The sequence below is a fragment of the Fundulus heteroclitus genome, unplaced genomic scaffold (assembly GCF_011125445.2).
Source record: "Fundulus heteroclitus isolate FHET01 unplaced genomic scaffold, MU-UCD_Fhet_4.1 scaffold_53, whole genome shotgun sequence".
NCBI classification, from domain to species: domain Eukaryota; kingdom Metazoa; phylum Chordata; class Actinopteri; order Cyprinodontiformes; family Fundulidae; genus Fundulus; species Fundulus heteroclitus.
The window spans coordinates 1,503,902-1,526,422 of record NW_023396956.1 but is presented as its reverse complement, the minus strand read 5'-3'; the positions used below and the strand labels follow the sequence as shown (position 1 = coordinate 1,526,422).

At 42.1% G+C, this 22,521-nt stretch overlaps 1 protein-coding gene across 1 annotated transcript; it reads right to left on the bottom strand.

Annotated features, from left to right (window-relative positions):
• Positions 1-68: 68 nt before the first annotated feature.
• On the bottom strand, positions 69-20,858 carry LOC105916509 (lanosterol synthase). The gene is made up of 22 exons (XM_036132716.1): positions 20,607-20,858; positions 19,143-19,311; positions 16,461-16,599; positions 16,256-16,364; positions 14,901-15,022; positions 14,725-14,821; positions 14,377-14,512; positions 12,664-12,772; positions 12,424-12,542; positions 12,240-12,337; positions 12,092-12,119; positions 10,683-10,739; positions 10,537-10,608; positions 10,385-10,435; positions 10,156-10,305; positions 8,584-8,680; positions 8,357-8,462; positions 1,438-1,503; positions 1,281-1,361; positions 1,034-1,204; positions 869-947; positions 69-794 (listed from the first exon to the last, which is right to left on the bottom strand). The coding sequence occupies exons 1-22, from the start codon at positions 20,618-20,620 to the stop codon at positions 657-659; spliced, it is 2,208 nt and encodes a 735-aa protein (XP_035988609.1). The 5' UTR covers positions 20,621-20,858; the 3' UTR covers positions 69-656.
• Positions 20,859-22,521: the final 1,663 nt, after the last annotated feature.

Genomic DNA, 22,521 nt, shown 5'->3' with positions numbered 1-22,521 from the left:
GTGCGTTCAGGTACAGCTGGGACACGAGGCTGTCTAAACAACAAAACAACTCCAAAGTGATTAAAACATGTTTTATTCATAAAATGTGGAGCAGGTCTCATTTAAAAAAATTACTAAACATCAACACTGATCATATAAAGTGAATTTATACTGTTGGACGACACAATTATCCAGATCTTTGCTCTTTACGTACTGAAATAAATCCAACCACATCTCAGTCAGTTCTGGACTTTCCACAGTTTCAAAGTGAATCAAATATGAAAATATTTATTATTTCATATTGAAATTATTATTTTTTTCTTGATTGAAGCGTAAACAGAGGCGTGCCGGGCCACGCCTACTTTGTACCATACAGCATCTAAATGCATGAAATGCAGAGAAAGGTGTTATTAGCTTTCACTGCTAATGCTGTTAGCATGGTCAAACGTGGTCCTCTCCAGGATGAATGGAAAACAACTATTAAAGCTAAAAGGAGAACTATTGCAAATAAAAGCTGTAATTTACAGTAAATGAGGAACTCCAGAGGCTCCTTTCCGCTGATATCAGCGAGTCTGACTGATCGTTGGGATGTCCGGTAGCACCCTGAACCATAACGATGTTCTCATGGACGACGAGAGGAAACATCTGAGTGCGGTCAGATGTTCTCCTGCAGGAAGTCACAGCTTCAGCTTCCCAGCCAGAGGACTGCTGGGATGAAGCCTGGAGAAGCGTCCCAGGGTCCAGATGGGGAAGACGTTTCTGTAGGAGGTGTAACTGATAGCGCAGCTCTTGTTGAACACACCAGAGATGTTCTCCTACAACAAAAGATCACATTTATGTCACTGGCTTTAGTTGTAAATGTGATGTGAACTAAAGAGATGAGAGTCACCTGAGGCCAGTCTCCGTTGAGCAGCTGCTTATCAACCAGCAGCTGAACTCCTCTCTCAACGGCCCGCCGGTCAGGATGTCTGCAGGAACAAAGGTCAGGAAACCTTCAGGAACCTTCAGAGTCGCTGGGGGGGGGGGACATGTTGGTAAGACCTGGGTGCTTCACCTGACCGCCATGAGTCCCAGCAAAGCCCAGCAGGTGTTGTGGATCTGAGCAGAGCTGCTCTGGACGTAGCGCCGCTGCACACACGACTCAAAGTCCTCCCCCCAGCCTCCGTCAGACATCTGGTGGTCCAGCAGGAAGCGGCACGCCTTCTGCACCTCAGCCGGCACGTCTCTGCTCACACACAGTCATTTCTCCTTTCAGTGCAGCCTGTAGGAAGCAGCAGACGTCTGCATGAAGACCATCTTACCCGCTCTCATAGGTGTGGCCCATGCAGGCGAAGGCTTCCAGGCCGAACCACGTTCCGTACGTGAAGCAGACTCCCCAGGATCTGAGGAGGGAGCAGAGCAACGCTGAGGCGGGACTGTTGGTCACGTATCAGGAGATGAAGCTCCAGCTCTGCTCACCCTTCCCAGGATCCATCGGCCCTCTGGACCCTCCTGCAGTAACTCAGACCGTCCCTCAGAGTGGATCTGAAGAACAAACAGACAGGGCAGTCAAACTTTTTTACAGTAGCAGGCCGCACACTATCAGGTAGGAGGGTGCACTGATGCCGGTGCCCGAGCCCCGGAGGGGAGAATTTTGAAAAATAGAGTCTCCCTGATGTATTTTGGAAGCTTTCAAGACAGGTGATTATTTAAACAATAGAGTCAGAGTGCATGTTTCAAATTCAATAAAAGGCAAAAAATGTGAATGATCAATTCTTCAAAAACATTTATTTTTTATCATTATTCTTAAAACATTATTTTTTCCACATGATGTTATCATCATGTGATAACAAGGTAAGGTAATCTCCATTTGCATAAAAGTTGTTTAATTTGAATTAGCACCACATAAAACAGATCAGATTAGGTGAGGTCTATTCATCTTATTATTATTATTCACAGTTCTGTTCTAAAAACGATCGTAACATTTCTTCACGAACAAAGTCGAATTTTTATGATAAAAATACAGGGTTGGAATTTGAAATTGAATTCACAAGTTGAATTTATTTCAGTCAAATCGCTCTTTGGAAATCTCTTATCTCAGTTTAATTTCACTTGCACTCATCACACACATGATATCATATCATCGGCGAGGATTCTAGAGACGAACACAAAATGCATCCCCTGAAAAACTTTGATAATTTCTGCTGTAATATTATATTTTATTATATGTAATATTATAGATTTTTCAGAATAAAAAGGTAACAGATGTGCATAATCAAAAAATATCAGAAATACAATTATAGAGCATTCAGTATTGTAAGAAAGCCTACGCTGTTTCTGGATAAATACATTACTGTATGAGTTAAGTTCTATTCCGTTTTATGCCTCTTTCCTTGTAAGTTTGAAATGTCCCATGCTCCTGAATGCACCATAGCTTTCTGACGCTCGTGAATGCATCACACTGGTCTGTGAACGCGGTGCTGTGCACGACATAGACATCATATACGTAGACGCCCCATTGGACGCTGCCGGCCGCTGCCGGCCGCTAGGCTGACGTGCCTACAGGGCGGCCATCTTGGGTCAGACCACAGATCAGACATCTGCTGTCAAAATGAATAGGAGGCAGCTCAGATCTCATTTTAATCAGATGTTCACAATGCCCTTGACCTTTCAGACAGATTACACATATTTATTCAGAACCAAAAGTATTTAAACTGAATTCAAACTGGGTGAAAAATGTACAAGCACTTACATATTTTGCAGTTACATATTAATCTAATATACACACAAATTATACACACATAAATCTCTCTCTCTTTCTTCCAATATATATATATATATATATATATATATATATATATATATATATATATATATATATATATATATATATATATATATACAGACACCGATCTACAGACAACAGCACTTATCTACATAGGAGCAAAACTATATACAGACAAGTGAAAGCAAAGGTGCTCATAACAGCATTTAAAAATTATATAATACAAACTGCGATCTGGGGGGAAAAAAATCAACAAAAAACCTAATAACGCATCTTAGAATCAAATACATTACAAAATCATAGCAAAACCGAAAATACTGTATAATATCCCCCCCCCCCCCCCGAAATAAATCATGTCTATCCAGTAATTTAGGACCATTTTGTTTGTTTTTCGTGTTTAATGTACTTTTCTCTACTTCCATCCCTGCTACCCATTAGCACATACTGTGTTTAAAAAACTGTAAAACTGTAACTGTAAAGCATGAGGATTATCTATCATAAAATCTTCCTTATGGAAGGTAATTGCCCAGGATCTGGTTCCTAGTGTCCTTTTATTTGCGCACCCATAAGCGGAGTAAAAGTCGGGCTTCCTGGGACGTAGCTCTGGAAGTTTGCTTACTTTCAATACAAAATCGAAATAATTTATTAAGTTAGACAATCATTTCATTCAATCAATTGGTCCCATGTAGCCCCTAAAGGGGTGACGTTTTCAGTCAGTTGATTTATCTGGTAATCGGGTGAGAATTCACCGGATCCAGAGTGTCTGAAAACATAAAGTACATTTTCCTGAATTGACATGTATTCTGTCTGAGCGCAGCTTGGTCTGACCTAAGATGGCCGCTCTGTCGGCACGCCTCTCACCCGACGACGCGGTGTCTACGTATACATGTCTGTGGTGCACGATCAGTAAGGAGTAACTGCAAGCCGTTTTAACATAAATTCGGTTTTACCGCCCTTACGTTCGAGATATCTCAAATTGTTTTATGACTAGACGTTTTAGCATTTAAGATATCTCTAATTGTATTTTGACTAGTCAAAATACCTATTCGAGATATCTCTAATTACATTCTGACTAGTCGAAATGACATCAGATTTTCCATTGAGTTGTATGGAGACGTCAATTCAAGATATCTCGAATGAATTACTGACTATCTGAAATACCCATTTCAGATATCTACAATTAAATTACGACTAGTCAAAATTACAATTCAAGATATCTTAAATTGAGTTTTGACTAGTCATAATTCTAATTAAAGATATCTCAAATGCCACCATAATTCAAGATATCTTAAATGTATTTTTGGATAGGCGAAATGCAGTTTTGACTAGTAAAAAATAAATTTAAGATATCTTGAATTGTAATTTTGACTAGTCAAAATTTCTTTTAAGATATCTTGAATTGTAATTTTGACTAGTCAAAATTCCTTTTAAGATATCTCTAAATGAATTAGAGATATCTTGAATTATTCAGCTTTTCCATTTAAGATATCTTAAATTGACATTCTGACTAGTCAAAATGACGTTACTGATATCTTGAATTACGAAACGGCTTGCCATATGTCATCACACAGGAACCGGAGGCGTGCGCTTTTGTTTTCAGAGAAGCTAAAGGAGGGTGCTGTAATGCTTTGTGCCGTCTCGCATGTGAAAATCAAGAGCTAGCTGGCTTTACCATAATTCCCAAGAGGCAGATGCTTTACCACAGTATAAAAACTGCAGCTGGTTATTAACAGAACTGGTCCGGGCTGAGGAATATTCCTTATTTCCAGCTTGGACATGAGTCGACAGTAGCGCTTTCAGCTAGCCGTTTTTCAGTGCATTGTGTGCGTCGGCAGCAAGTAAATCCGAAATTCTTTGCAAATTTCTTAAGCATTCTTCAAGTATACTATTTTCGCCCTCTCTGCATATCCCATACTTAAAAAGCTCTTTCTATATTGTGGCATTTTCTTACAATTTTGTCGAAAACAGCCAGCGCCATTGAATGTTCAGGCAGCTTTGGGCAGCTTACAGCCAATAAGGGGCTTACACGCAATGTCTTATTTCAGATATCTTAAATTGTAATTCTGACTAGTCATAATTACGTTCGAGATATCTTAAATTACGTCTACGGATGTGTGACGCTTTCAATGACGAATCCGGTGACGTAATTTGAGATATCTTGAAAGGGATTTTGACTAGTCAAAATGTAATTGAAGATATCTTGAATTATTATTCTTCCTAGTCAGAATGTAAATAAAGATATCTTAAATTACCATTCCGGATAGTCAAAATGTAGTTTTGTCTAGTCAAAATGCATTTTAAGATATCTGGAATGTAATTACGGATAGTCAGACGAAACCGAATTTATGTTAAAACGGCTTGCCATAGAGCTGTGTGGGCGTTCCGACTGTGTGGGCGTTCCGACTGGGCGGTCCTTCTGCGCACAGACATGTATACGTAGACGCCGCGTTGTCGGGTGGGAGGCGTGCCGACAGAGCGGCCATCTTAGGTCAGACCAAGGTGCAGTCAGACACAATACATGTCAATTCAGGAAAATGTACTTTATGTTTTCAGACACTGAATCCGGTGAATTCTCACCCGTTTTCCAGATAAATCAACTGACTGAAAATGTCACCCCTTTAGGGGCTACATAGGACCAATTGATTGAATTCAATTATTGTCTAACTTAATAAATTATTTCGAATTTGTATCGAAAGTAAGCAAACTTCCAGAGCTCCGTCCGAGGATGCCCGATTTTTGCTCCGCTTATGGGTGCGCAAATAAAAGGACACTAGGACACTTGTTTTTTATTAAACAAACCATACATTGAAAAATATTGCAGAGTTACACATAAGCATCCGAACCTTTCGTCCGTTGAAAGGCAGGTGACAGTCCGGATTTTGAATGCCCCACACGCATATTTGTCCTTCTTTTTCAGGCTTTATGCTAGGAAGCGGATTTTTTTTCCAACTTTGCCTGGCTCCATGCAGCAAAATGTCCAATCGCCTACTCGCACGGATCTGTTTTTTTACCTGGGATTACATGTAATTAATACGCTGCGCTGCAGCTGTGTGACAGAAGCAGCGCTGTCAACTCTGCCTCTGTATGCTTTCTTTGTTTTTCTACAGTCGCTGGTAAATTTCGTGAGTTGTTTTTTTTTTGTTTTTTTTAGCTTTATTTTTGAACGTGCAGTCGCATATTTGGGGTGTTTCTCCAGTAGAAGCCCTTATCCTGACAGGACAGAATTCTATCGTAGGCTACTACATATAATAGTCATAATAGTCCTCGCGCTGTTGCTTTCTCCTGACACCGCGAGCCGGTTAATATCTGTCTGCATACAACGCCGTTATTATTACAAATCACATGTGGTCCCTAGGTAAAACTAATACCCTGCGATAGGGATTTTTTTCGTCGGGACGGATTTTTTCGGGACGGACATTTTTCGTCCGTCCCGCTGAATGAAGGAGATGGAGGGAAAAATATATGTATTGAAGTGGGCAAATCAACGAACCAATCAGTGTTTGCGTTGGCCTGTGGCCGTTCCGACAGTGGGGGCGTTCTACGCTCTGCAGTTATACCCTTCTCTGCACGATTGATCTTCCGCTTAAAAAGCTTTGCAGTTTCAAAACTCACGTCGGCTCTCACGGTTTTATTGCACTTTTCGGCATAACACCGGTCTGAGTTTTGATGGGAAAAGTAGCATCTCGGTTGGAACAAGGAACCCAATCACTCGTTGATGTTGCTCAGTGGAGACAGATGCTAAGCTGGTTTTTGGGATGTATAATCGGGGAAAAGTAGGCGGCGGCGGGAGCTGCTATAGACGGCGATTTGCCGCCGTTGACCGGCTACTTTTGACTGGCCTGAAACAGAACTTCTCTCGGTTTTCTAAAGTTCGAGGTTGTGGTTCTTTGGACTTTGGTTGCTTTTCTCTGAGTCAGGCATGAAAACGCTCCTGGATCCAGGAATCTGTGTTGTTTCTATATTTTACGATTTTAAACAGCATCTTCTGACCAGCAGCCGGCCAGAGACTATTTATTCCCTCTTCTTTAGCTAAACCTATGACCAAACATCAAGTCTCACATTTTATACATTTACCAGGGATTTCACATCGTTTATCAAATGTTTCTCTAAACTAAACTCACAGCAGACGTTTCTAGCTGAAGCAAAAACCTCCAGACTGCCTTAACCAGCAAATATCCTAAACGCTTCTTATAATGAAGAACAACTGCAGAAACTTTGAAGCAGACAGCTATAAAAATGTCAAAATTACAGGTGGATACTAAAATACCAGGGTCCAGCCTGGCAGAATATGCGTCCTGTTTTTACCGGTCAAACTACTGGAAATTAGAGGATGTTTGCTTTGATAAGTTGAAAGCAGGAGAAATCTCCACCATGGACTTATAATTGTGTAAATCAGGGGTGTCAAACATACGGCCCGCGGGCCGGATCCGGCCCGCCGAACAATTTAGTCCGGCCCTGTGGCTAAATGCATTATCATTGTTAAAAATAAAATAAAAACTATGGCAATGTGGCAATAAAATGCCACAAAGAGCTCATCAGATTTGACTTTCACAAGTGGACAAGACAAAAGGAAGAGAATGATAAAACAATTACTGAAAAAAACATGTACTTTGTTTAATTGAAAATCTGCAGTTCCTATATTGTCCACGAGGGGCGCTGTGTTTTAATCAGCAGATTAAGCTTCAGGTGTGGAAAAATTCAAATCATTTCTTAATTTTTATCTGTTTGATGTATTTTGTCATGCAGGACAGTGTTTTTAAGTTCCAAAAAATGTGAATAAATGTTTTTCAACATTATATAATCACTGTGATCAGTTCTTATGCATAATGCACAAGTAAATGTTTAACTGAGTAAAAGTATTGTTGAAATTGCACATACTTTTCTTAAAAACGCTGCGGTTATTCATAATATATTGTGTAAAAGTGAAATTAACTTAATATTAAAAAAATCAAGAAGTCCACATTTATTAGTTCTATTTAATTGATGAAGGAGTTTACTCGTGTGGCCCTCTTGAGATCAGATTAAGCTGTATGCGGCCCCTAAACCAAAATGAGTTTGACACCCCTGGTGTAAATCATTCAAGGTCAGATTTTCTCCTCTGAGAGTGGCGTTCTATCGGTGAATCGTGTTATCTTTCAAACCCAATCACATACTGTGAATATTGATGATGTGTTGCAGATAATTCCTACTGTCCCTGAATGCACCAGCTGGGAATATGTTCAGCTGTCACTCATGATAGTTTTGAACTTTTTTCAGGTTGTCAAACATTTTGTGAGGAAGTTCAAATAATTTTTCGGGTCAAATTTCTTTGTTTTGAACAAACTTTATGACCCAAATTTAGCTCAATGCTTTCTGTACCAGTTGAATCTTATGGAGAATGGACTGGCTGAGGTGTAAAAAACGTATCTGCCCTTTAAAGCATCCTAGGAAAGTCTGTAATGGAGGAGTTTGTTGGCAGCGTCTTACACTGGATGCCCTCCTCACACATCCGGGAATCAAACCCTGGTCCCCCGTTTTAAAGACCTACCCAGCGACTCTGGGAAGGGACAACTAGAAGGTTTTGAGTAATAAAGAAACAAAGTGAAGAAAGGCTGTTATGTGTTGACTGTGTACCTTATCTCTTCAGTGCGGTGATCAGGATAAACGTCCTGGAAGTGCCTCAAAGCCTGCATCGCTGCAGAGGTGCACTCCACATACGTGTAATCTATCATGATGTCTCCTGTTGCAGACAAACGGCCGTATTAACAGTTGTGCTCCAGCTGAGGAACGCTTGGATAGAAGTCCTAAAGCTTGGTAGCAGCAGTTTGGGAACAAACCCACTGACTCAGCCAGAAGCTTACCGAACACTTCTGAAGGGTTGAGCAGCTCCAGGAGTCTTCCTCCTCTTTTGGTTTCATACGTGGCGAATCCTCCGTCTCTGTTCCTCATGCTGAGCAGCTGTGAGACAGCAACAGACCAAAGGAACTAAGAGACAGAGCTGTGAGGCCTCCAGGTGGCGCTCTTTACCAGCCAGCAGGCAGCCAGGATGAAAACCTTCAGCTGTCCTACCATCACCAACATGTGGAGCTCGTTCAGCTCTGCTGGACTTTAACCAGACTCACTCTGGTCCAGGAGCTTCTGCTCTGTGGAGGATCTGTGATGCTGCCGGCTGGTTCCTCCTCCACAGAGAACCTACTTAAAGTTGTCAGCATCACGGACCTTTGGTAAAACCAGGACCTTCAAAATAAAGATCTGGTGGAGAACTGGAAACGGGTCCGTCACTGGATGATGATCCAAAACAGAAACGGCTCATCAGACACTAAATCAACCTTCTTCCATCAGCGTGTCAGTCCTCAGACCTGAATCCTGGAGATAAGAGGAACCAGAGGGGAACCAGAGAGGAACTAGAGGGGAACCAGAGAGGAACCAGGGGGAACCAGAGAGGAACCAGGGGGAACCAGAGAGGAACCAGAGAGGAACCAGAGAGGAACCAGGGGGAACCAGAGAGGAACCAGAGAGGAACTAGAGGGGAACCAGAGAGGAACCAGAGGGGAACCAGAGAGGAACCAGAGAGGAACCAGAGAGGAACCAGAGAGGAACTAGAGAGGAACTAGAGAGGAACCAGAGAGGAACCAGAGAGGAACTAGAGAGGAACTAGAGGGGAACCAAAGAGGAACCAGAGGGGAACCAGAGAGGAACCAGAGAGGAACTAGAGGGGAACCAGAGAGGAACCAGAGAGGAACCAGAGAGGAACCAGAGGGGAACCAGAGAGGAACCAGAGAGGAACTAGAGGGGAACCAGGGGGAACCAGAGAGGAACCAGAGAGGAACTAGAGGGGAACCAGAGAGGAACCAGAGAGGAACTAGAGGGGAACCAGAGAGGAACTAGAGGGGAAGTAGAGGGGAACCAGAGAGGAACCAGAGGGGAACCAGAGGGGAACCAGAGAGGAACCAGAGAGGAACCAGAGAGGAACTAGAGAGGAACTAGAGAGGAACTAGAGAGGAACCAGAGAGGAACCAGAGAGGAACTAGAGAGGAACCAGAGAGGAACTAGAGGGGAACCAGAGGGGAACCAGAGGGGAAGTAGAGAGGAACCAGAGGGGAACCAGAGGGGAACCAGAGAGGAACCAGAGAGGAACCAGAGAGGAACCAGAGAGGAACCAGAGAGGAACCAGAGAGGAACCAGAGAGGAACTCTGGACCATCTGAAGAGGAAAGGTCAAAGATTTATCTCTGTGTGCTCCAACAATGTTAGAGGATTAGAGGAGAAGACACCATTGAACTGGAGATAGGAGGACAGCATGGAGTTCATCACAGCCAGTTTAAGCCACAGTCAGGAGGATAAAACCAGGAACGGATCCATCATGGAGGAGGAGGAGGAGGAGGGAGGAGGAGGAGGAGGACAATGGAGGAGGAGGCGGCTGTGCTCACTCACCACATTGACGGCGTCACACAAACGCTGCGAGCTGATTGGCTGCCTGATGGAGGGACAGAGCTCCTGCAGCAGCATCACCGCCTTCAGGCCTTCGGCCGTGCAGTCGGCCACGATCCAGCCGCAGTCCCGGGTGCTGAAGGGGAAGCCGCCCTGACGAGCACAGAAGGACACATGAGGCTGAAATGCACATAAATAATAAGTTTTATTGATAATAGAGACTTTACTGCACCTTGTTCATCTGTCTGTAGAACTTCTGGTACTCCGGTGGGTTCTCTGGGATCTGTGGGGGTGGGAGGAGCAGAACGATCAGAGACCACCGCCGTGTCTGGATCTCCTCTTTACGCTCGGTGGCAGACGCGTCCGCCCGGAGGAGGCGCTGACCTGAGTGATCCTGAGGAAGTGGTGGGCGTCCTGGAGACACGCGGCCAGGTCAGGGTGGTCCTGCGCTCCGGCCTGACGGAAAGCATTTCATCAGCCAGGGAGCACAAACGCTGAGGCGGTGAGTGCAGACACTGATTTCATGATACCTCCAGAAAAGCCTGAACGGCGAAACACGTGTCCCAGAGCTGAGACCCGTTGGTTCCCTGAGGAGGAAGAGGGAATTTTTTTATTAAACACGGAGAACACAAAGTCCTCTACAGCAGGAAGAGGATTTCAATTCAATTTTATTTATATAGCGCCAATTCATGAAGCATGTCATCTCGAGGCACTTTACAAAGTCAAAATCAGTCAGATTATACAGCACTGCAAAAACGGATCTAAAAATAAGTAAAATGTTCTTAAAGTTATCATTTTAATCCTTGATTTGAGCAGGTAAATAAGAGTATCTGCCAATGGAATGAGTATTTTGAGCCCTAAAATAAGATAATTAGACATCCTGCACTTAAAATAAGATGATGGAGATGAATTGTTCCTATTTTAAGTGCAAAAATCTTATTCCATTGGCATATCATCTTATTTACCTGCTCAAATCAAGGACAAATACATTAATTTTAAAGAATATTTTACTTATTTCTAGTTCCGTTTTTGCAGTGAGATTGGTCAAACATTTCCTATATAAAGAAACCCAGCAGGTTGCATCAAGTCTCTCCAAGCAGCATTCACTCCTCCTGAAAGAGCGTAGAGCCACAGTGGACAGTCGTCTGCATTGTTGATGGCTTTGCAGCAATCCCTCATACTGAGCATGCATGAAGCGACAGTGGGAAGAAAAACCACCCATTAACGGGAGGGAAAAACCTGGAGCTGATTGTTCCATGTTTGAATGAAGAGCAACACAAACTGTGATGTAGAAGGAAGATCATGACATGTTTGTAACGTTTTTATCAAGTGGAAATGTGAAAGTGTGGCGTGCATTTATGCCCCCCCCCCCCCCCCCCCCCTTTAGTCTGATTACCCCAAAATAAAACCCAGCCAGTAACCAGAGTCCAGCTCTGTAGTTTAATCTGCAGCTGCTCTGCTTCTGGCCTCAGAGGTTCTTCAGAGAACATCCAGCATCATGGAGACCAAGGAACTAGAAGGTTCCGGTCCAGTTTATAAACCATTAACATAAATTAAAAATAAAAATGGTCCAGGGATAGATCCTTGAGGAACTCTACATTTAATGTCCAAATGAGGAGAGTTGGTCCCCTGAAATAAAAAAAACACACATTTTTTTCTATTCTTCAAATAATTGGAAACCATAGAAGTGGGATGTTTGAAACGACAATCGATTTGAATTTTAATAAGAGTATCTCGTGATCTATGGTGTCGAGCACTTTGGATAAGGTACTTAAATAATAAAAAAAAAATATATATATATATATATATATATATATCTTAATTTTCCAAACATCAGAAAAACACGACCAGAAAAGAACAAATCTGGAGCGTGAAATAAAATCTTGAAACTAAAACTAAATGGTTTTGATGGTCGTAGAATAAGGTGCTAAATTCTCACCTGCATTTTCATCCCATCCAGTCCCAGCCTGTAAGACAGAAAACATCCCGCTGGTTTAACCGCTCCAACTTTTTACATTCCAGATCAGAACCTGGACATGACTCGGGTTGTTCTGTTAAAACTGGACTTTATCAGAGCTGCCACTGACCACAGGTAGTCTGGGATGCGGGACACGTGCTCCTGGAAAGCTGCAGAGGTGGGCCCGTCCACGTACCAGCGCACCAGCATGTTGATCGTCTTGGAGATCTGCAACCAAACATCATTGTAGCAAAGCGTTAATGAAACTCTGGCTCTTTCGGTTTATTTCAGGGTTTTAAAGGAGTTTTCCTCACCGGCCCGATGCTGATGCACTTGGTGAAGCGGTCGTCGGCCTGGATGTGGTCGTACAGCTCTGTGACGGCCATCCGTCTCAGCGTGCTGCTGTGGTGGGCTTCATACACGTTCAGCACGGCTGCAGAGCCACACAGAGATCTCTTCATGCATGCTCTCATCCAGACAGGATGAAGCTCACCGGCTGTTATCAAAGCTAACGAGGAGGACCAGAGGTCGGCTTGTGTGCAGGTGAGCCTTACTGTAGGCGACGGACAGCAGGGCGCTGTGAGGAGTGTACAGGTCACAGGCCGCCACGTTGTTCCTCTGAGCGCTCCACTTAATGGTGTCGTAGTCCTGGACGTACAGCTCCTGCACCACAGACATCAGAACCGCCCCGTTCCATTAAGAACTCACTCATTAATGACCTCTCTAAGCAGCTAAACCTGTGTAGAACCGGCTGCATGGTTGGTGATGCTATTATTAATCATTTAATGTACGCTGATGATCTAGTGGTTTCTGGTCTGCAGAAGCTGCTTAATGTCTCTTCAGCACATGGTGAACTACTTGATGTCAAATTCAACCCATCAGAAAGTATCATGTTGATTTGTCGCACTAAGGAGGACAAAAATGGAGTATTTCCAAATTTCAAACTGTCTGGGACTTTATTAAAATGAAGACTTTACTCAAATGAAGTAAAATATCTTGGCCATGTGCTGACAGACCGTCTGTCTGATGATGAGGACATTTACCGGGAGGTTCAAATGTTATACGCTCAGGCAAATATCCTTGGATTCTGTTCTGATGAAGTGAAACTGAACTTGTTTAGTTCATATTGTACATCTCTGTATACTGCACATTTGTGGGGCAACTGTTTTTTTTTTAATTCATGTTTTTATTCACGTAACAAGGTCAAGTACAAACAATGAAAACTAAGGATTTTTTTTTCCTATTTACAAAAACAACAACCACTCATTCCCTCGCTTTCCCAGCCCTCCCCAATCCTACAAAATTATGATACAGATCAGTAATAACCCACATCCTTCCTTCTTACCATAGACAAACATGTGAATAAAAAAGTTTATAGACAATTAAAAAAGAGAGAGTAATGAGAATAACATGAATAAACAAATAGAAAACACCACAAAATAAAACTGAGAGGTAAAAATTTTCAATGGGTTGAGATGAAGCAAGGAGGAAAAGAAAATGTAATCAAAAGTCAGTTGTCAAAAGTGGACATTTCATTTGTCCTTTAAACTGGCTATGTAACTAATCATGCATCCCCAAACTGAAGCAAATTTTCCAGGTGTTCCCCTCAGATCATATTTAATTTTCTCCAAATCTAAGTACAGCATGAGATCCTTAAGCCAAAGTGAAGCTTTTGGGGCACCTGGTTCCTTCCATTCCAACAAAATTCTTCTCTGCGCTAATAAAGAAGCAACGGCAATACTATCCTTAAACTTTTTCTTAATTGTTTGATGGTCTGTTAATCCAAAGATAGACAATTCAGGACAAGGTGACAATTTCACATTTAAAACTTTAAAAAAAGCCAGTATTCAAAGACTGAAGGTGGCCTATAATGATACATTAAGACTTTTGTTAAACAGACCCAGACGGACCAGGGCTACTGAACTGTTTGTATCCGCTCGCGTCAGCACTTTAACGTCTGTTTTACGAAAGCTTATGTATAAATTTATTTGTTGTTTAAACGAGTCCAATAATAGAATTATCCTACTGTTGACTAATGTTAAAAAGAGTGCAGTAAAATACTCTTCTGTACTCTGGAGACATTGGTATGATTGCCTTCTGAACGGCTAGGAGTGTTTTTATTGTACTTTTTATTATTTTATTCGTTCTTGTTTTCTCTTCCGTGTAATTTGGACCTTGGGTCTGTAATAAAATCTATCTATCTATCTATCTATGAATCCCGGCTGGGTCTGATTAGCTCCGCGGCCGGCTGCTTCATGCTGCCTCACCTGTCGCAGGCTGAGGATCAGCGGGTCTTCCTGCGCTGACAGCCTGACGGCGTAGCAGTAGCTCATGGGCAGGTAGACCTGGCGACAGTGGCACCACAGGGTGGACGGGTGGGCTGGCATCCAGGTGGGGAGCAGCCTGAAACGACAAGAATCACCTGAAAACGGCCAGGTAAGGGAGTAAAAATGACAACGAAGCAGCCTAAAAGGCAAAGGAGAACTCCCAAAGACCTTAAATGTCTCCAACAGCCAGGCTGTTTGGGACCAAACTCTAAAGAGGAGGATCAGGAGTTCTGCACGGCACCAGAACCGCGTGTTTTCAGGGGGATTTGTCTCTTTTCAAAGACCTACCACATCTCCGGCAGCAGCGTGTTCAGTCCCTCCCAGCTGTAGACGTTTAAAACAGCCAACCAGAATTTACCCCACGATGGGATCCCGACGGCGCCGCCTGCAGGGACCGCAGAGAACAGCCACGGTTCGTCACTCTGAGCGTGCTCAGAGGAGGCGGCGTGAGATCTGACCCGAACCTTTACTGTGCAGGTTGCTCCGCGCACGGACCAGATCCGGATCGTCGGGATCCACTCCCAGGATCCTCAGAGACGTGTAGCTCAGCGCCGTTCCAAACACGGTGGACTTGTCTTCAATGTGTCTGAGGGTGCAGAAACACAGCCATGATTTCAGCTACAGGGTTCTTTGCCCGGGATTCGAACCCGGGACCTCTGCGTTAAATACGCCTGCTTCACCGACTGACGCTCCAGTCAGCTGTTTTCAGGGTTTCTGAATCTCCCTCTTTCTGGAAAATTTGAATGCATCAGCATCCCGTAACAGTCTATTGGATGTGACTCTGCCGTGCTCAACCAATCAGAGTTCACCGCTCAGTTCAGCCATCACACCTGTGCAATCGGCAGGTAACTTCCTTCCGTGACACTGGAAGTTTTCCTTTTTTTATTGTCTGGTTAATACTAAAATATTGGGCTTTCTTTATTATTACCATTACTTGACTAAACTGTCTAATTTTGCGTGTTTTCGACACAATCATTCTTATCACAATATCCCTGAAGATGTGGAAATTCGTCTTAATTGCTTGTAAATTGGTCGTCTGACGGTTGCTGTACTGCACTGATGATGCATTTAATATCCAGAATTTCCCTTCATTTCCCTTGTTTACACTCTACGGGGCGTTCAAAGACTCTGGCAAGTCTCACCAAAGATGTAAAAATTCCAACTAACAGCAGAATTTTCCTCTCATTGCATCCTAAGTTTATAGGCTGTCATTCTCAATAATTATTTCTCTATCTTGGTTTCATTTAAATTTATGTTTACCTGGAATATGTATCTGTGTGTCTAAATAGAACACATTTTCTTTGCACTGTTCATTTGATTTCTTATTGTAATTTAGTTCTGTTTAAACATAAAACCTCGTCCTGAACACAAGATCATTAATAAAGAGTGGCCTGACATGATGAGAGAAGACATGATGGAGGAACAATAACGGCTGCAAAAACGGATCTAAAAATAAGTAAAATGTTCTTAAAGTTAGTGTATTTATCCTTGATTTGAGCAGGTAAATAAGATTATCTGCCAATAAAATTAGTATTTTGACCCCTAAAATAAGATAATTAGACATCCTGCACTGGAAATAAGATGATGGAGATGAATTGTTCCTGTTTTAAGTGCAAAATTCTGATTCCATTGGCAAATCATCTTATTTACCTGCTCAAATCAAGGACAGATACACAAATTTTAAGAACATTTTTACTTATTTTTAGATCCGTTTTTGCAGTGTAACTCTGGGAAGGGAGCAGAGTGGAGATAAACCTTCCTGAATGTTAGCCGTGGCTGGTTGGCGGTCCTACTGTTAACTGATGTGATGCTGACTTACAGACCCCAGCCTCCGTCCGGCAGCTGGACGGAGCGCAGGTACCTCACCATCTCCTCCTTCCAGGCTGCAGGAAGAGGGATCTTAGCAACATGACACGTGATGAGGAGGCCTGGGAGACGAAGAAGGAATCTTTCTGCTACTCTCTGCCTTCTTTTGATGCTTCTGTCAGAACAGGAGAGGTATAACCTGCAGCTTCAGGACTGACCTGGGAGCAGGAAGAGCGGTCCGCCGTAGTCCCCCGCCCAGTGGCCGTCCTCCGCCTGCAGCCGGCGGTAGAAGCTCATACCTTTAGCGGCAGCATCTGAAGCCGTTTGAGAGGCCGGCAAGTCGGGCAGAAACCTGCTCTGTGGACAGGAACCAGGAGCGGAGCGTTCAGTTACACCACACCTCACAGCCGGCAGACTTTTACCACTTTCCAGGGGTTTTATTAGGATTCTGGTTGCTTTTATGTTCCTTTACTGTCCAGTTTACCTTCGCTCAGTTAAAAAGCAGCCAGTGTCCACATAAAACTGAGCAGGACTCTCAGGGAGCCAGAGAACTAAACATAGAAACCACTTTCAAAAAAACAAAACAAGATTGGTTCCTTAAACTATGATGGTAACAGTTGAACCTTCTACCTGCATGTTAGACCCAATCCCAACCAAGTTGTTTAAGGACATATTCCCTTTGATCAGTGGTCCTATTTTAGACATGATTAATCTGTCCTTAGTAAATGGATATGTACCACAGGTTTTTAAAGTAGCTGTTATTAAACCTTTACTTAAGAAACCTTCTCTTGATCAAGATGAGTTAGTAAATTACAGACCTATATCTAATCTTCTTTTCTTATCTAAAATTCTTGAGAAAGTAGTTGCTAATCAACTTAGTGAACATTTACAAAGTAATGACCTACTTGAGGAGTTCCAATCAGGCTTCAGAGCTCATCATAGCACTGAAACAGCTCTGGTGAAGGTCACTAATGATATTCTCATGGCCTCAGATAATGGACTTGTGTCTATACTTGTCCTGTTAGATCTCAGTGCTGCATTTGATACAGTTGATCACAATATTCTCCTACAAAGACTTGAGCATACTGTAGGGATTAAGGGGAAAGCATTAGGCTGGTTTAAATCTTATCTGTCAGACAGATTCCAATTTGTTCATGTTAATAATAAATCTTCCTCAAACTCTAGGGTCACCTGTGGAGTACCACAGGGTTCAGTCCTTGGACCAATTCTCTTTACTATATATATGCTTCCGATTGGCAAAATTATCAGACAGCATGGGATTAATTTCCACTGTTATGCTGATGACACTCAGCTATATTTATCCATAAATCCTGATGAATCCAATCAGTTACTTCGACTGCAGTCATGTCTTGATGACATCAAAAGCTGGATGACTTTAAATTTCCTGCATCTAAATTCTGACAAGACAGAAGTTGTAATCTTTGGGCCAGAGTCCTCAAAAAATAAACTTCTTAACCAATCACTTAATCTGGATGGCATTAACTTGGCCTCTGGTAATAAAGTAAAAAATCTTGGTGTTATTTTTGACCAAGACATGTCATTTAAATCCCATATTAAACAGGTTTCCAGAGTTTCCTTTTTTCACCTCAGGAATATCGCCAAAATTAGAAACATTCTGTCCAGGGGTGATGCTGAAAAACTGGTCCATGCATTTGTTACTTCAAGGCTGGACTATTGTAATTCTTTACTATCAGGAAGTCCACAAAATGCAGCTCAAATACTTCAGCTGATTCAAAATGCTGCAGCAAGAGTTCTGATGAAAATCAACAAGAGGGATCATATTTCTCCAATTTTAGCTTCCCTTCATTGGCTTCCTGTTAAATCAAGAATAGAATTTAAAATTCTCCTTCTAACGTATAAAGCCCTTAATAATCAAACTCCATCATATATCAGAGCTCTGATTACCCCGTATGTCCTAACAGAGCACTTCGCTCTCAGACTGCAGGTCTGCTGGTGGTTCCTAGAGTCTCTAAAAGTAGAATGGGAGGCAGATCCTTTAGCTATCAGGCTCCTCTCCTGTGGAACCAACTCCCAGTTTTGGTCCGTGAGGCAGACACCCTGTCTACTTTTAAGACTAGGCTTAAAACTTTTCTTTTTGACAAAAATTATAACTAGTGGCTCATGTTACTTTCAGCTATCTTTATAGTTTTACTGCTATAGGCTTAGGCTACTGGAGTATATCAGGATCTAATTTTCTCACTATATTGAGTTCTACTGTTCTTCAATTATGCATTATGTGTTGTCATTTCTGCTTTAACTTTCTGTTCTCTCTCTTTTCTCTTCATAGTAGGTACACCTGGTCTGGCGTTCTGTTAACTTTGACATCATCCAGAGAAGACGGCTCACCCGCTACTACCATCTAATGTAGAACAGATTACTAGATCAATGTGTGCTTCTGTGCTTTTTTGTTTCTCTTGTTGTGTCTCTGCTCTGTCTTCTGTAACCCCAGTCGGTCGAGGCAGATGGCCGTTCATACTGAGCCCGGTTCTGCCGGAGGTTTTTTTTCCCGTTAATGGGTGGTTTTTCTTCCCACTGTCGCTTCATGCTTGCTCAGTATGAGGGATTGCAGCAAAGCCATGTACAATGCAGACGACTCTCCCTGTGGCTCTACGGTTCCCCAGGAGTGAATGCTGCTTGTCGGGACTTTGATGCAATCAACTGGTTTCCTTATATAGGACATTTTTGACCAATCTGTATAATCTGACCCAATCTGTATAATATGATTGAACTTGACTTTGTAAAGTGCCTTGAGATGACATGTTTCATGATTTGGCGCTATATAAATAAAATTGAATTGAATTATAGCATAGATCCAGAGTTTTACTGTTTTGGTCTGTGGGAGTTAAATGTGGACAAAGAGATAAAGACTGAAGACCTACGGTGTCCAGGCCCAGAGAATGAGCCTCCAGCATGGTCTGCTCTCTGTCGGCTCGCTCGTCCTCTTCCAGGTAGCTCCAGGTCTGCCTGCCCTCCACGTTAGTCAGCCTCCAGCGGCTCAGGTCTGTGGCCGGGTCCGTTTTATAAGGTCCACCTCTCCTCCTCAGCTGCCTGCAACAGGGAGGGAGAAACCAGCTGCAGATCGGCTTTTTGTTCAAAAACTGGAGGCTCTGCAGAAAATAGCCATAGTTCTGCACCACATTTTGCTTATGCACCGTCAACATCAACGTGTGTAATCTCCTTAGTGTCATCGGTTCACCCTTTGCATTCCTAAACGACGTTCAGATCATTGGAAAGATGGACTCGTCGGACCCAGACTGGCGCAGTCGATGCGGCTAAATTTACGATACGGTCACTGCAATTCTCCCCAATAATTTCAGCATCAATCAGATTCCTTCATCATCTTTGTCTTTGCAAATTTAATTCAAAAGGCATGGAGCGTTTAAATGTCTTAGAGAGCGAGAGGAAAAGGGCACAACACACTTATTTAATTCTGGGTTAATGTAGGAAGTGAAAACAGGAGCGCAGGCACTGGTTCTTATCTAACACAACTCCTCTCTGAGTCCTTGGTTAAAGAAAATGCAATAATTCACGAGAAGCATGAGAGCTTCCTTCACACAGAAAGGATGAGCAGCTGCATCTGGACAGGATATGATCAGAGTTACATCAATTCAATGTTCCTGAACAAAGGTTTCATGCAAACTTTAAACTTTAAATTTCAAACTTAAAGTCATCACAGAGAGCCAGAATTTGCACAAGTGGTAATTTTCTCCAGTGCGTTTTTTTAAATATTGTGTCTAATTGAGGTCCAGCCTTGGATACTGATAAGAGCTGGGAAAAAACAGCAGATCAGCTCCACACAGGCAGACAGTTACTCTGGGAGGATTTCATGTTGTCCATGGAAGGAGACGGAGAAACAGAAACAATCGTGGCTCAAATTTAAGGCCCAGATTAGGACTCTGTGGGCTCCACAAATAGAATCTGAATAAGGAATTAATGAAACATGCATATCTGAATCCATTTGTCCCTGAGGTCAATACAAGCTTTTATTTTCTTGGACCAGCAGGCGTTCTGTTTCACCCAAACAGTAAAAAACTACTAAATCTCTCACATAACCCACGTTTCATTTAGGCATCAGCATTTTACTGAAGACACGTGGAAACCACGTCAGACCCACATTTCACAGGTTCTTCTTGGTTCTGGACCAGAAAGCTGCTCCACGCCACGCTGATGCCCCCCAGTCTACCAGCTCACATGTTTAACTCTTTAACACCTTCTGAAGTAAACACAGCTGAAATAAATAATGTTTTGTTGCAACATTAAAAACGTTTTATACAGTATAACTGATACAAGTTTGATTTCATTTGATGTACTAACTTTATTAAAAAAAACTAATAAATACTCACGTTCCTCCTGACATCACTGCTGATAAATTGAGTTGTTCTTCTCACTTCTTAGGACACTAACACCTTTACCTGTGCTCTGCTACTACAACCCAACATATCATCTAAAATGAACTTTTTTATCTCTATTTTCTTCAATCTCTCCCTCTGAAGCTCCAGGAGCAGCTCAGCTGGTGAATGAAGCTCTTCTTCACCTGTGGGTCAGACTCCGCCTTCCCTGTGGCTCATGGGAGCTGTAGTTCTCACAGAGCGGTTCATGGGCTCGCTGGACACAAATAAAACAACATTTCCCATGAACACTTGCGAGAAGCGGCATCACTTGCTGGATGTGGAGAGACATGAGCAGAGACTCAGCTGGCCAATCACAAGTGGAGTGGGCGGAGCAAAGGGCGGGTCTATGTCGGGTTGGTCCAATCAGAATCCTCTGGAGGTAAACACAACACATGTGCTCATAGTGGACCCAACGAAGTAACAAAGTACAGTTAAAGTATTATTGAAAAGTTTATTTAACTCATTTCACTAAAATGAAATATGATATAAATTAATTACACACAAACTGATGCTTTTAAGCTTTTATTTCTATTGATTATGATGATTTTCCACAGCTAATAAAACACAACATTTAAGATTAGAATATTACATCAGATCAAATAAAAACATTTTTAAAACAGAAAAGTGAGCTGATGAAAATATGTTTAATACCTGCTTAGATTTTATTTTCAAGAGGAATGTTATTTTAACTAATGAGCTTCATAGGAATCCATGATGAAATTTAAAAATACAATTTCAATCAATTAAAATTGGAAAATAAAATGTCATAATAATAATAATAATAATAATAATAATAATAATAATAATAATAAATGGCCATGTAGTGTCGCAGTTAGTCCCTGTTGCCTTTGAGCAAGAAAGTCCTGGTCCTGTATGGAGTTTGCATTTTCCTCCCACCTGCGTTCTCTATCCAGGTACTGCGGGTTCCTCCCATGGTCCAAAAATATGGGTAATTGGTCTCTGAATTGTGTTTAGGTATGAGTGTGCATGGCTGTTGGTCTTTTTATTATTTAATGATAATTTATTTATATTTATTATTGTATTAATTAATATTTATGTCAGGTATTTCTATGTTGTAAATACATATATTAGTGGTGACGTATACACCCCGGGGGCAGCCCAGTGGCAGCCCACTGCTCCCTAAGGAGAAAATTAAATGAAGAAAACACATTTCATTGAGATGCATGTATAAAAATAATGATATCATTATGAATTTGATGCCAATACTACCAATCCTGGTTTGATTCTTTGCTTAAAGCAATAAATAAGAACTGCATCGAGGCGAACCATGGGTACTGATGGGTAGATAATGAACTCACATCAGACCTTCATCAGTCATGGAAAAAACAGTCAACTTAATGTTGACTCTTAACTTTTACAAGTATTTTATAAAGTTCACAGCATTCTGTCACATGGCCATCTACTGGCCGTTAGACAGAAGACATTCAGCTTTAGGAGGGAAACAATGAAAAAAAAACGGCCAACACTATGACAGGCCTATTTTATCGCCAGGTGAAGGTGAAGGATGGGGTACTTTCTATATTGAATATTACAGGCAATAGAATATTACCAAAAAGTAGAATAAAACGTCAATAAAACTAAACAACGGTGTAAGATGCGGTCATTGTAAGACTAAAAACCTCTTTCTACCAAACATAATTAAAGAAATAGCCATAACATAACTAATCAGTGGATTTGCTGTTAAAAATGTAGAGAAATGCAGAATCAGTCAATCCCACAACCATAGATGATCCAGCAGCTTGGAGAAACACCAGTAGAGACAACTTGAAGCCGTCTCTCTGCTTGTTTCTTACATCGTTGTGAACGACCTTTGCTTCTGCTCACCTTTCTGAATGTCACAAAGCTT